Here is a 15,246-nt window from a genome sequence, read left to right as displayed (position 1 = left end):
GTGTCGCTGTGTGACGTTACTCGCCCTTCCTTCGCCTGCTTCGCTCCCATCTCAGCTCCGTCTCCAGCCGTAGATGGCCTGACGATGCGCCGGCCTTTCACACGAAATCAACTTGCTTTGTTTTTATTTTAATTTGGTTTTTGATTCTTTTTACTGTTGGCAGAAACAATGTTAATTCATGGGCCTTTTTCTTGCTAACTTTTGGATGCCCTGGGGTGGGGGCTGCATCGTGGTCTGCATCTGGGGTTGCAATGAGGACCCAGGCTGCCACCCTCCAAGGTGGTGGCTGCCTTCTGATCATGTCTGTGGCTCAGGAAAGGAGGCCAGGCGATGAGCTGTGTGACTGCCAAGTGTGTTAACAGACTATGCAGAAGCTTCTGGGGTGGGGAGGGGGGGTAGAAGGCAAGGACAGACTGGGGGGGGCGGGGAAGGCCCTTGCCCCTGAGCTGCCACCAGCCCCTGCATGGCTTCCCCGTCCATGGTGGTGGGAGAGGGAGCTCGGGCCGGGGCGTCAGGTGAACTGGCCAGATGTTCTGTGTGCACAGCCCACACGCCCCGCAAAGGGGGAGACCCGGGGAAGGCTGGGATGGGCCCGGCATGGTGGTGCTGGCTGAAGGAGCCCTCTGCAACTCAAGACCAAGCCCGCCTCAGGCTGTGGGGGGACCCTGTCTCCCCCTCAGCAGCCTCGTGTCCTCTCTTGTAGGAGGTCCCAGGTCATTGAGAAATTTGAGGCCTTGGACATTGAGAAGACAGAGCACATGGAGACTAACTCGTCAGCCGGGCCCTCGCCATCAAGTGACACTCGCCAGGGCCGCAGTGAGAAGAGGGCATTTCCCAGGAAACGCGTGAGTATCTGGGGCCTGGGAATAGCGCTGAGGCCCAAGCAGTGCTGTGGACGGCCCCAAGGGCACCGTCAGCTTCTGGCCCCACACCTTCTCACGGGAGCCCCCGACACGCCTAGGGGCACTTCCGATGGGCTTCCTGCTCTCATTTCCTGGTTGTTTGCTCCGGTCTTTCCTCTCCTCCAATTAGTCCTTCCTTGAGGGCAAGGCCTGTCTTCTGCATCTTCTGTCAGAACTTCATCCAGCTCTGCTAAAGGCCAGTCTAGCGAGCCTTAGATCCCAGCTCATAACTGGAGCTGCTCTCTTTCTCTCCGAGGCAGCCCAGCCACGAGACTGAGCACCTTCCTTCCTCTTTCCTTCGAGTGGCGGCCGTTGCCCTCGCTTCTCTCCTTAGTCCACAAGGCAGATCTCTCTTCTGAAATCTTCCTCCCAGGCAGTCCCCCTGCCTCTTGTCGCCCTGCTGTGTCCGATCTTCATCTTCCTCCCCAGCCCCTGTCTGGGCTCATGAGGTGCTCTGCTGCTCGCTGCCACAGAGCCTGGGGCTCTTGCTTCTGGGACCCCGAGAAGCCAGGGGATGGAGATGGGACAGGAGAGTGATGATGACTAGCGCATCTGAAAGAAAAGGCTGCTTTAACAACGAATGCGTCTTTGAACCCGCTGTGTGGAAGTGGAAGGCGTTGGACGAGGAGTCCCAGGACACTGGCTCCAGTCCCTGCTCTGGCCCAGACTTGCCACGGGAGCCCAGACAAAGAGCTCGCGTCCTCGCCTGGGAACAGTCTTGCCTCTCCCTCAGCCCCAGCTGAGGTCTCCCTGCTCCCCGCCTGACTTCCCGGCTCATACTGATCCGCGGCTGCTCTCTGCCACAGGACCTCCCCAGCGAAGCCCCCACAGCTCCTCTCCCGGACACCTCGGCCTCCCCCCTGTCTCCACACCGAAGAGCCAAGTCACTGGACAGGAGGTCCACGGAGTCCTCCCTGACGGTGAGCTCAGGCGGCCGCGCACTGAGGCCCGGAGACGCTGCTCCTGCTGCTTCTGTCACTTGGGGTCCCTGTCTGCTTATGTCCGTGCGTTCATGCTGGCTGTCCCCTCTGCACGGGCCTTTGTGTCTGTGCCTGGGAAGCAGATGCTGTGTCTCTTTCCCTTTTCTGGATCCTTGGGCATCCTGAGCTCTGAGGTCACCAGTAGAGGAGACTACTTGGCCAAGGCAGCAAAATCCTGACTTCAAAGAACTAGGGCCACAGCAACAAGGAACCTGTGTTCTTACTTTGGGTGTTTGTTTCTGTGACATTTGGGAGGCAGGAGCCCCTTCTTGCTGGGAGCCCTTGCCTCATTCCTGGTGTCGCAGGACAGAAGGAGACATGCCTTTGCCCAAGGTCACTTGAGCTGCAACAGTGGAGGTACAGGTGGGGAGTGGCCAGATGGGTCCGGTGCTCCCTTGGGGAGCCGAGAGTGGCCAGCCAGAGGCCCCAGAAATGAAGGACAGCTATGTACATGGTCACCCGGGGTGCCTCTCTGCCTTGTCCTCAGCCTTCTGAGAAGCCCATGGTTGGTGCCACTTCTACCACTAGGGCATGGAGCCACTAGCCACACACATGCAGCTGAGGCAGGACGGGAGGGCTTCTTACCCAGAACAAGGTTGTCTTTTCATGGAGTCTGGATGCTGCTCTGAGGTTTGATGCAGAGGCTCCTGGAACACATGTTGCTGTTGGTCACCCTGCCACTTCGCCCCATTCGTGTAACTCCCTCCTGGTCCTTCAGATACAGAGAGACCTCACAGCCCGTCTCTGGCGGAGGTGCAGATAGCTGTAGAGCAGGGAGAGCGAGCGCAGGGGCCGAGGGGAAGGATGATCCGCATCTCTTTAGGTGCCGCTTGCCAGGGCCCAGCTGTGAAACACAAGCAGGGCCCAGTGGGGCTCCGGGTGGTCCTAAAGTGCTTCCTCAGGCTGCTCCCCAGGCCCAGGGACACGGACACAGTAGAGCCCAGCAGGGACAGCTCCCCCACTCACCTGTCAGCTGTCCTGGGTTTGCATCTTGCAGAGTCATGGAGACTGAAACTCGTCCTGGTAGATAGGGAGCCCCAAGGTCTTGGCAGGGTCTCTGCTGCATCTTGCTCAACACCACACCTGGTCTCCGTTTCTCCGTCTTCCTCTCTCCATTTTCCTCTCTCCATCTTCCTGTGGCTTCTGCGAGAACTTCTGATTTCTCCTTTTAGTGGTCACTGCAGATTTTCCCCTTCGCGTGAAACACTAACTGACTCCCCTCCGGGCCGTCCTCTGCTGCCGGGCAGGCTTCTGTCAGAGCGTCCGGGCAGCCCAGCTGCTGTTGTGCCCACAGGGCACTGAGGCCATGCCCCTCCCTCCCGTCTGCCCGCCAAGCTGGCATCTCCTTCCTTGAAGACACACGAATCAGTGGAGGGTTGGCGGGCAGCACCCGCCTGAGCAAGGCGGGCCATTCCAGCTTGTCTGGCAGGTGGAGAAATGCTGCCCACCTCATCCGGAGAGAGACACCTGCTGCCCCCTCAGTGCCCCACTTTCCCCACGACTGGGATAGGTCAGTATGCCTCTTCTGAACTATTCTTTCTTCTCCCTTCTTAGCCTGACCTGCTGAACTTCAAGAAAGGCTGGCTGACCAAGCAGTATGAGGACGGCCAGGTGAGTGTGCAGGGCTGGGCTGCCGTGGCCCCTGAAGGGCTGGGGGGCAGGTATGGGGTCTGCCTGTCCTGTCCTGGCAGGGGTGGGAGCACTGACTTGATCCCTCACCTCCGGCATGACCCTTGTCTGGTGGACCAGGACTGTGGCCGAGACCCCCCTCTTCTCAGGGAAGCGGAGGTGCACAGCCTCCTCGACTCTCGGTTCTGCAGTGAGAGGTGGGGGCCACTGGAGAAGATCACCCCCTGCACCCAGCAAGGATCTCAGCCTCGGGCTAGGGGGGCGTTCTACACCAGCTCCCTACCTGGTAGTCTTCCCTAAAAGTCCCAGGGACAGGGAAGCCTCTGGTTGTGTGGTTGGCTTGTGGTTGCATCTGAGGCAGGCCAAGTAGACCACAGGCAAGGGCGGCTGGACTCGGCCAGAGACGCCAGCTCCTGCCACGGTTCTGGGAAGAGCCGGTGCGGTTTGTTCTTGCCGTCAGACTCCAGCAGGGAGAGCCATTTGCAGCTGGACCCGCCAGCCCCACCTCGACCCTGCTTGGGGTTGAAAGGCCAGGCCTCCAAGGAGGCACGAAGAGGAGCCTGCTAGTTTGTACTGAGGCCCCGAAACCTGAGACCCTGCCCTCCTGAGCTCCCCTTCTTGCTTCCTGAGCAACCATGCCGAAATATCCTCTTTTTCTCTCTCCTCCATATCATTCCCCTTGGCCTTGCCTGAAGACTCAAGTCTCCCTCCTTGCTCCTCACAGTGAAGACTTGGGAGTTTGGCTGGCTGGTTTGCTCCTGCTGGCTGCAGGTGGGCATGCCCCTCCGGTTAGCCAGCCGGTGGCTGTGGCTCACAGACAGCCACCTTACGATGGAGATGCTGTTTTCACAGCCACTTGTCAGCTCTGAGGGCCCAACCCCCTCTCTGCAGCCTCTGGATTTGAGATTGAGGACTGCGAAGCACTTCTCACCAGCCACACCACTGTGGGTTACAGGGAGCCTTTAGCCTGCGGCCCACCCCAGCGCTCCATGCTGCCTTGTCACGGGGGAGCCGCAGCTTAGCAAGTGCCCGGACATCATGTGCGCATGGCTGCCTGCAGCCTGAGCAGAGGCCTGTGTGTGTCTGCCACTTGTGGGAGGGGCCGCCTGCCCTCTGCTTTTCCTGTGCTCTGGGAGGTGCCCCCAGGACTCTGGCTGTGGATCGCCTTGGAGCAGTAAGTGTGCTGCACGGTAGCTGAGTGTGGGTTTTCCCTTCCCTTTTAGTGGAAGAAACACTGGTTTGTCCTTGCTGATCAAAGCCTAAGATACTACAGGGATTCGGTGGCTGAGGAGGTGAGTGTTTTTGGTTTCCTTCCTAATTGTGGAGACAGCCGAAGGGGTCCAGGCGGGGCCCAGGGGCCCAGTGCTCCCAGACACTGCTTCTCCAGGCTGACATCCCTCTGTCCATTGACGGGTGTCCAAGTGGCCACCTTGCGTTTCCTAGTCTGGATCTGGTGTGAAGTCTGAGCATAGTGCCATCAGCTTTTGATGTTCTCATCACTGAGTCTTCTGAAACATTGGGCTGTTTCGAGGCTCTGCCGTAGGGACCCGGGGGCACAGTGTTTCAGTGGCTTCTCTTTTCTCTGTTCTTGGAAAAACTCTGAAGGATGTCATATTTAAAAACTTAGGATGGAGAGTTTTGTTTTTTCTACAAAGATTTTGCAGAGAACTGAGTCTCTTGAAACAAAACTAAATCTAGTCTTTGTCTTTTGGACAAAGATGGGATGTGGCAGATGAATTTGGTAGGCCCAGTTGACTGCCCTGATTCCATGGCTGAAGACCAACCAGAAGGGGCTCTTTTGCTTCACTTAAAAAAATATCGTGTTCTTTGAGTAATTTGGCAAGTCTGCGTTCCTACCTTTCCCCTTGCATGCCACTCCAGGGATCCTTCAGATATATTCCCACATACAGGAGAAGATCCACACCCAGGGTCCCTGCACTTTTTTTTTAATTTTTTTTTATTTATTTTTGAGAGAGAGACAGCGTGAGCAAGGGAGGGTCAGAGAGAGAGGGAGACACAGAATCCGAAGCAGGCTCCAGGCTGTGAGCTGCCAGCACAGAGCCTGATGCGGGGCTCGAACCCACAAACCATGAGATCATGACCTGAGCCGAAGTCGAATGCTCAACTGACTGAGCCACCCAGGCGCCCCCCCTGCACTTTTACAGTAGCAGAAGGTTGGCAAGAATCTAGATTAGCTAGTTATATACTTAGCTAGTTATACAATTTACATGCCCTGAACTTTGGTAGGCTGCAGTGGAGAGATACTAGTACACAGGGTAGACAAGTAGTGTGGGCGTCAGGCCCCTGGTGCTGCCTGAAATTGGGGAGCACGGAGGGCATGTGGTTGGTGGGGTGGGTACAGAGCAGCAGCAGTGTGTGGTCTCAGGAGTGTGGTCTCTGGACCCATGGAGACCGTTTCAGGGGGCTGATGTACGGGTACACTCAAAACTATTGTTAAAAAGTTAAAATGCCATTTAAAGTCTCAATTCTGAATACTCATCTTTTCTGCATTCTGTGACTCCATGTGGGCAGTGAGCATATGGCGCCGTGGCTGCTATCAGAGCATCATGGGTGCCTCGCAGAGAAACACGTGTGCCCTGTCCACACCGCCAGGTGAACGTGCAGCTTCTCCTTGTGCAGCACTGTCCACACTCAAACAACGGACAGAAATGCTGCTCACTAAGCTTGGGTGTCTGGCAAACACTGGCTTAAAAATGAACCAAGGGAATCTATTCCTTTAAGGAAAACAGTCACCTGTTTGTTGCCAGTGACAGAATTTGAGCTTTCGAGGAAAACAGGAACGGTGGGAAATTTGTATTCACTGTCACAGACTTTACTGACGGACGCTCCTGATGGACTGGGGGTAATACTAACAGATGTTTTGATCTTATATAATGAAATGTGTCAACTTGGAAGATATGCATTAACTTGATATCTTCCAAATGACCAATACGTAAAATTTGAAAATCATGCACGAGTAAAGATCCATTCAGAGGGCAGGCGAAAACCATGGATTTTAATAGAACAGTATGGAAAGTTCCTTGGCAGGATCTCAGATTCCACTCTGCAGTTCACCTTTAAGAAAGTACAGCTTTTCACAATATGTGTACATCAAACCATCACGCTGCACATCTTCAGGTTGTACGTGATGGATGTCAGTTGTTCCTCAATAAAACCGGAGGTGGGGAGTGGAGAAAAGAAAGAACTATAAAATACGTCTCTCTTTTCCAGTTTGTGTCTACGTTAGGCTGCACTGTCTTCATATACAGTTGACCCTTGAACGATGCAGAGGTTGGGGGTGCTGACACAGTGGGAAATGTGCATCTAACTTCTGACTCCCCCAAAACTTCACTGCTAATAGACTGCCAACAGATTAACATGTATCTGTATGTTATATGCATTATATACTGTATCCTTACAAGCCAGAGAAAAGAAAAGGCTATAAAGAAAATCCTAAGGAAGAGAAAGTACATTTAGAGGGCTGTGCTACCTTGCAAACAAGCTCTGTATAACTGGACCCACACGACCCAAGGCTCAGCTGTACTTCAGTCAAAACTATGTATTGGACAGGCTGAATGCAGCAACAGACAAGAGAATCCAGCTGTCCTTGGAAGTCAAGCCTTTGAAGAAAGATTTGTGCTTGATTCCCTTGCCTTTGGGGATGTGTCTAGGAGGAAATTGCTGTGGTTGAGGTCAAGGAGACTGTTTCCTACTTTCTCCTCTTGGGTTTTTATTGTTTTCTTTCTCACATTCAGGTCCTTCATCCATTTTGAGTTTATTTTTGTGTACAGTGTAAGAAAGTGGTCTAGTTTTATTCTTTTCCATGTTGCTGTCCAGTTCTCCCAGCACCACCTGGTGAAGAGGCTGTCTTTTTCCATTGGATACTCTTTCCTGCTTTGTCAAAGATTAATTGGCCATACACTTGTGGGTCCAGTTCTGGGCTCTCTATTCTATTCCATTGGTCTATGTGTCTGTTTTTGTGCCAATACCATACTGTCTTGATGATGACAGCTTTGTAGTAGAGGCTAAAGTCTGGGATTGTGATGCCTTCTGTTTTGGTTTTCTTCTTCAATATTACTTTAGCTATTCGGGGTTTTTTGTGGTTCCATACGAATTTTAAGCTAGTTTGTTCTAGCTTTGAGAAGAATGCTGGTGCAATTTTGATGGGGATTGCATTGAATGTGTAAATTGCTTTGGGTAATAATGACACTGTAACAATGTTTATTCTTCCGATCCATGAGCACAGAATGTTTTTCCATTTCTTTGTGTCTTCTTCAATTTCCTTCATAAGTCTTCTATAGTTTTCAGCGTATGGGTCTTTTACATCTTTGGTTAGGTTTATTCCTTGGTATTTTATGATTTTTCGTGCAGTTGTGAATGGGATCCGTTTCTTGATTTCTCTTTCTGTTGCTTCATTTTTGGTGTATGCTGGTGAGGGTGTGGAGAGACGGGCACCCTCCTACACTGTTGGTGGGAATGTAAACTGGTGCAGCCGCTCTGGAAAACAGTGTGGAGGCTCCTCAAAAACTTAACAATAGAATTCCCCTATGACCCAGCAATAGCACTGCTGGGGATCTACTCAAGGGATACAGGAGTGCTGATGCATAGGGGCACATGTACCCCAGTGTTCACAGCGGCACTTTGAACAATAGTCAAATCATGGAAAGAGCCTAAATGTCCATCAACTGAGGAATGGATCAAGAAGATGTGGTGTGTATGTATATATATATATATATATATATATATATATATATATATATACACACACACATATAATGAGTACTACATGGCAATGAGGAAGAATGAAATCTGGCCATTTGTAGGAAAGTAGATGGACCTGGAGGGAGTCATGCTAAGTGAAATAAGTCAGGCAGAGAAGGACAGATACCATATGTTGTCAGTCATAGGTCTAGCAGGAGAAACCTAATAGGGGGCCATGGGAAGGGGAAAAGGGGGGGAAAAGAGTTGGGGAGAGGGAGTGAGGTAAATCATGAGAGACTTTTAAATGCTGAGAACAAACTGAGGGCTGAGGAGGGAAGGGGGAAGGGGAAGGGGGTGATTGTCATGGAGGGGGCACTTGTGGGGAAGAGCACTGGGTGTTATGTGGAAACCAACTTGGTAATAAACTATTTAAATTTTTAAAAAGACAAAAATAATAAAGATTTGCAAAAATCTCTTCCTGACTTTAAAAAATATTTAGCAAAAAATTAAAATGGTTTGTGTTCCTAAAGGAGCAAATAAATGTTTACCTTTTTTTCATGTTTATTCCTTCTGTGTTAAAATATCATCAATAGATAAAACCCACATAAATGAAAACTCTCTGGGGTTCTTAGTGTTTAAGAGTGTAAGAGTTCCACCATGATGTTGGAGGGCCCCTGGCATGGATGGGATGGACATCTTTGGCAGGACGCATGGGGAAATGGCGTTGCTGCTCCCAGGTAGCCAGGGCTATGCAGTGTCCTCACTTGTCAGTGGACATGCCCATTAAAAATCAAGCTACCATGGAAATTCATTTGCCTCAGTGTTCACTTTTGACTTTCGAAGTCTCCTAAGATCCACTCCTGTCTCTCCATAGGCTGCTGACCTGGATGGAGAAATTGACTTGTCCACCTGTTATGATGTCACCGAGTATCCAGTCCAGAGAAACTATGGCTTCCAGATACATGTGAGCCTGGGGTGGAGCGTAGAGACAGGCTTGGTGTGGAGGTGGGGGACACGGGCTTGACCCACCAGGACACTTCTCCAAAGACCTGATGTCCTGGTCCAGGGACACCTGTGGATAAGCATGACCTCCCACAGGCACGATCAATGTGTGTTCATTCCCATCAGTGTGAGTTGCCTTGACCTGTGCCCTCCTGTGTCCTTAGCACCTCATCCCAACTCCAACTTGTGATCTGAGCAAGACATTAGACATTAAGATTTCTGTTACTAAAAGTTCTTTTTTCTTTTTTTTAAATGTTGCCGTTGGGGAAAGACAATGGGACATGGGGAATAAAGGTGGAAGTGTTAAGCCTTAAATATTAAGTTTCACAGATTTGTTCTTTCATTTGGACCTTTATCCATCTATTCATAATTCTTTTGTTCCCCCACGATCTTGTGAAGGACTCAGGCAAGCAAGGCATTTCCCCTGTCCTTAAAAATAAATATGATAGGGGCCCCTGGACGGCTCAGTCGGTTAAGCGTCCAACTTCGGATCAGGTCATGATCTCACAGTTTGTGGGTTCAAGCCCCGCATTGGGCTCTGGGCTAACGGCTAGCTCAGAGCCTGGAGCCTGTCTTCAGATTCTGTGTCTCTCCCTCTCTCCCTCTCTCTCTGACCTTCCCCTGCTCATGCTGTCTCTCCCTCTCTCAAAAAAAAACCATTTTTTAAAAAAAAGAAATATGGTAGAAAAAATAAAATGGTTTTTAGCCGTTTCATTAAAATTGGTGGCTTGTAGGCTCTCTGGAGGCAGTCTGGCTCAAGGTTAGGGCACAGTCAGGGCGCCTGGGCGGCTCATTCGGTTAAGTGTTCATCTTCAGCTCAGGTCATGATCTCACTGTTTCTGAGTTTGAGCCCTGTGTCGGGCTCTGTCCTGACAACTCAGCCTGGAGTCTGCTTTGGATTCTGTGTCTCCCTCTCTCTCTGCCCCTCCCCCACTCACATTCTGTATCTCTCTTCTTCAAAAATAAACATTAAAAAAAAGTTCAGGGGCGCCTGGGTGGCTAGTCGGCTAAGTATCCGGATTCAGCTCAGGTCATGATCTCACAGTTCGTGAGTTCAAGCCCCACGTCTGGCTCTGTGCTGACAGCTAGCTCATAGCCTGGAGCCTGCTTCGGATTCTGTATCTCCCTCTCTCTGACCCTCCCCTGCTCACACTGTCTCTTTCTGTCTCTCAAAAATAAATAAAAAACAGGAGCACTGTGTTTACAATTGTAGTTTTGTTGTAGCAGAAGGATACAAATCCAAACAAGCCCAGAGGAAGACCCCTGGAGAATTGCACCAGGATGACCCTAAACACAAACCTTCCAAGTCCTCAGGAATGCATTCCCCTCTTGGATGATGTGTGGCTCTACCCAGAGCTTCCCACTCAGGAAGTTCACCCCAGTCAGTGGCCAGAGTTTTTATTGAAGCTTCATGATTGTTGGTGATTGAGTTAACTTATCCATGTGTCAAGTGCAATTTCTGGCCCTCCCCCCAGATGTCACCTGATTTCCCGTGTCCCAGAGCCCCAGCTTTCTCCCTTTACGGCTGGTCTTTCTGGAGTGACCAGCCCCCCACCTTGAGTAGGTTACTTCCCAGGAGCTGGGACAATAGCCAGACTTCTCTTTGGGTGGAGCTAATCCTTACGTCACAAGAGCCTTAGGAGTGCATGATGGCGAGCAGCCGGACAGAACTGCCACCCAGGGCTTTTTTTCTCACAAAGAGCTAGAACTCCAAGGGCATCGCCTTTAATAGGTTCTCGCCTTTTTTATTTTTTAATGTTTATTTTTGAGAGAGAAAGAGAGAGAGACAGAGACAGAGCATGAGCAGGGGAGTGGCAGGAAAGAGGGAGATACAGAATCCGAAGCAGGCTCCAGACTCCAAGCTGTCAGCACAGAGCCTGATGCGGGGCTTGAACTCAGGAACTACAAGATCATGACCTGCACTAAAGTCAGATGTTCTGCTGACTAAGCCACCCAGATGCCCCAATAGGCTCTTGCCTTTAGATCTTTGCATCTGGAAACTCAGTTGTATCTCTGTAGAGTAGATCAGGCACATTGGGACTCACTTGTCGTTACCAACCCAGAGGAGCCCAAGGTTCAGACCGAAAGGCTAGAGAGTTTATTATAAGGAGAAATTCAGGCAGCAGCCCACCAGGCTACTGATCCTGGCGTTCCCTCCCTGAGGGGCAGCTGTGTGGACACCACGTCCTAGTTGGAGGTTGCACTGATGGCCTGCCACCAGAGCTGGAGCGTGAGCTGGCAGATCTTGGTGGCCCATGCTGCCCTGCTGTGACGCCCTCGTCCCTGTAGGAGGAGTAGATGTGCTTGGCTCGCCAACGCATCAGACAGTGTTGGAGACCGTGGCAGGTGAAATAGGGCTTTCCGGGCCCGTGCTGAGCCCTCCACGTTCAGCCCTGTTCCAGGCTGCTTTCAGTGCAGGAGGGTGGCTTCCAGGAGGGCTCGGCCCAGGCCACCAAGGAGCTTTACGGTGTTGAGAGACACTGGTGAGAGCTGAGTGTGCAGTGTTCTTGCCCGGCTACCAGACCTGGTGGCACTCATCAGGGAGCGGAGTGCAGAAGGGTAAGTGTGAGGGTAGCACGTGGGAGCCCTGAGGGCCGGGTCAGGAGTCTGTCTTGTCGTGAGGTTGAAGGAAGCTCTAGAACATGTTAGAAGGCATGAGGCAAATGTGTCTTAGTAAGACATATCCAGCAGGACATGCAGGGTACTTAGAAAGGAGAGAAGGTAAAAGCAGGAGGCGAACAAAGTGGTGAGAGGGCCCGTGGTGGAAGGGTGTGAGGGCCGTGACTCCGGTGGAGGAGGCAGGTGTGAGGCCTCGCACCTGGAGCACAGTGAGCTTTGTGCAGAAGTCAGGCGGCACCCAGAAGGGGAGTCTCTGGAATTCTGGCCAGCCCTGTGTTTGAGGCCCTGGTGGACTCCCAGGAACATTAGATGGGAAGTCACAACACAAGCATGGACCTGGTTTGGAAAGAGCTTGCCGGAGGGGAGAGATGAGCTCATGGGAGAGAATGTGCAGATCACTGAGGTCAGACTCCTGAAACACCCCCGCCTGGAGCGAGAGGAAGCAAAAGACCCATGGGTGCACGAGAGGGTCCCCAGGGCATAAGGAGCCGTGCTTCAGAGAGCTCTGAGCAGCACCCCGTCTCTGGTTTACATGTCCTGGTTGACATCTGGAGACCGATGAAGGACAGATGAGCTGGGCGTTGGCTGTCGGCCACCTGACTGGGCACGCCGGCAGGGGCAAGGGATGCTCTGCGGCATGCTGGGTCAGCTCTCGCTGGGTCAGCTCGTGGTCTCTTGTATTTTGGCCTCTGGCTGTGCCAGTGCCCATCCCCAAACCGCCTGGTGATTTCACCTTCCCCTCCACTGAGTAGCTGGCGCGTCTCACAGGTCTATCTGTGAGAAGCCCGAGCAGCATAACGAACAGCTCCGACACCCTCACTTCTTCTGTGACATGCAGCCTGGAGTGCGGAAACAGGGAAATGCACTCCACGAGACCACCACCTGCGTTTCCTGCCCCTCCCTTTCTTGGGTGGTGCCTGGCAGGGTGGCTCAGTGACACAAGGATTATGTCCCAGAGGCCACTCTTCACTCACTGGCCCTGCTGCCACTCTCCGCCCCCGTCTCTCTCCCCTCCCATATCCTGTCAGTGAGGGACTGCACACCACCTCCTTTACCTCTCCAGAGCCTCCCTCTTCTCTGTCACCATCTGGACCACTGCCCTGCTGGCTCAGCGGGTCTCCCTGCCCCGTCTCAGCCTGACAGCCTGGCCGGTATCACGCCCAAACCACCTGTTAAGTCCCATGTCTGCCACTGTCTCCCAGTCACCTGTGCATGGCTGCATGGTGCTGGGCTGTGTCCCCAGCCTGGGAGTCCCCTATGCACCCACTGCTCCCAACACACTGGCTGTGTTGTTGGCTCCTGCTGTCCCCTCCTCCCTGCCCCAGTCTGAGAGCCCCTTGAAGAGCAGGATGACCCATCTGGTGCTGGGGACGTTGTAAGCACACAGGAAGCCGAGGGAGATGGCTGAGGCCGCCATGAAAGCAGATTTGCTCTTTCCTTCTTTTACTGGCTCTTATTCGAGGAGGAGGATGCACGCAGTACTCCTAGGACAGCCACCTGGCTGCATGTCCTTTGGGGGCTAGGAGGTGACAATCACTGATAACAGCTCATCTTTTGTGCAGACCAAGGAGGGAGAATTCACGCTCTCTGCTATGACATCTGGAATCCGGCGGAATTGGATCCAGACCATCATGAAGCACGTGCACCCAACCTCCGCCCCAGACGTGACGAGGTAAGACCTGCGCCCCCGAGGGAGCCACTCTCCGGGCTGGCCACGGCCTTGCTCCCTCTTGGATCTGGTTCCTTTGGGACCTGAGCTCACACCTGCCCTAGCAGAGGTGCCTCCTTCCCGCATCATCCCGCCATTGGCTGGCCCCTCGTGGTCTCTGTTTGACTTCCCGGTTTTTCTGCCTCAGGTTACATTTTTTTCCTCAAAGCCTGGCTGGTATAGTCTGTGCCCCTGTCCAGCCTGCACAGGCGGGAGGAGCCCGTCGGCCTGGGCGCTGGGCAGCCCCAGAGCCACGACCACAGGCCACCACAGCGTGCCTTTTTCTTGGTCTTTTTGCTTCACTCCTGTGTCTCTTGGATTTGTGCACAACCAGGAAGAGGTTACTTGGGAGCCCGAGTTGGAAAACTTGTCCTTCCCTCATGTGAAGTCTCTGTGGTGTGTACCTCATCATTTGCCACATGCTTTCCTCCTCAGCTCCGGGGGTTAGAAACCTGTTTGCATTTTTAAAGAAAGAACTCGGCTCTTCTCCCCTGAGGACTTCGGAGCCCGCTTCTGTCCTGAGACCCCTCAGCCCCACTCCTCAGGGCAGGTGGTTTGGGTGACTCTCAGGTGTCTTTCTTGTGTTGTTGGCCGCCCCTGGCTGTACCCCTCAGAGACCTGGGGCGGCTGTGGCCATGCCAGGTCTTTGTCAAGGCCCTGCCTCCTTCCTAGTGACACTGCGCCTCTTTGAACAGAAGGGAGGAAGAGAGCATTCCCTCACATGGTTACTGGCATTGTTTGTTCGTTCCTTTATTTATTAAACGAAGAGAGTATTTGGTTGTTCCTGTCAGTCAGACCAGGCATTGGTGGCCAGGACAAGCTCACAAGTGTCCTATTAGGAGAGCTGGCTTGTTTGTTAGTGGGTGCCTCCTGCCTGCAGAGATGAAGGGGGCACTGACGTCCTCACGGGGCCGTGTCCTGCGGCAGCCTCTGGCTACCGAGCAGAGACCAGAGCTTTACAAGGTCAGCACTCTGCACACCTTGAGGACGTCCCCATAGCAAAGCAAGAAAGGCAAGTCGGGGTTCTCTGGCATGGCCGCTGTCACAGTGACGTGGGTGGTGGGCACGAGAGGACCTGAGGTCCTGTCCTGGCCCCACCGTTCCCCTGCCCGCCGTGTCCCAGCCGGCGCTGGCTGCTCGACCAGGGCTCGGCCCTGTGCGGGGACCGGGGGTCCCGGCTCAGAGCAGTCAGCTTTGGGATGTCACAGGGCAGGCATGAGGCTTGAGCCTCAGAACAGGTGTGAACTCACACACTTGAGCACACGTGTGCACACGCCTCTCCTGAGAAGCACTTCCTAGGCTGACATTCACAATTCCTGCCACAGTCAGACGCAGGCTCTGTTCAGGGACTGCAGGCCCACAGGGACCAGGGCTTTTGTTCGTGTGGAAAGGTTAACTGAGTGGTCTTCTGGACTAGAATTTACTTCAGAATTAGCAAATCTCAAAGTTAGGGGCTCTTCACTCTCCCCCAGTTTTCAGCCTTTCTGCTGGTCTTATGTCAGCTTTTACAGTGTGAGAAAATTTTGGAATTTTTTAATTTAATTTAATTTTTTTTTTTTTTTTTTTTTTTTTTTTTTTTTTTTTTTAGCACTTACAGGGCCAGGTCCCAAGAAGGTACTAGAAACAGATATAGATATCAGAGACGCAGGCTTGAGCCGTGCACCGTAGTCCCCCTGTACCTGTGGCAGAGCATTTCAGGGGCGTC

The 15,246-nt window shown here is 52.7% G+C and overlaps 1 protein-coding gene across 7 annotated transcripts in view; it reads left to right on the top strand.

The window, feature by feature from the left end:
* MPRIP (myosin phosphatase Rho interacting protein) overlaps positions 1–15,246 on the top strand; it is a 153,173-nt gene that overhangs the window by 106,267 nt on the left and 31,660 nt on the right. For 6 of the 7 annotated variants that reach the window (XM_029928058.1, XM_029928059.1, XM_029928056.1 and 3 more), the window contains exons 8-13: positions 704–845; positions 1,709–1,822; positions 3,437–3,493; positions 4,735–4,803; positions 9,087–9,176; positions 13,396–13,505. In XM_029928058.1, coding sequence (XP_029783918.1) covers positions 704–845; positions 1,709–1,822; positions 3,437–3,493; positions 4,735–4,803; positions 9,087–9,176; positions 13,396–13,505 — 582 coding nt within the window. The remainder of the gene's footprint in view (positions 1–703; positions 846–1,708; positions 1,823–3,436; positions 3,494–4,734; positions 4,804–9,086; positions 9,177–13,395; positions 13,506–15,246) is intronic. The other variant, XM_029928055.1, reaches the window with a different exon arrangement.

The sequence above is a fragment of the Suricata suricatta genome, chromosome 17 (assembly GCF_006229205.1).
Source record: "Suricata suricatta isolate VVHF042 chromosome 17, meerkat_22Aug2017_6uvM2_HiC, whole genome shotgun sequence".
NCBI lineage: Eukaryota > Metazoa > Chordata > Mammalia > Carnivora > Herpestidae > Suricata > Suricata suricatta.
Note: the sequence above shows the minus strand (reverse complement) of the source record. Positions and strands in the feature narration are given on the sequence as shown.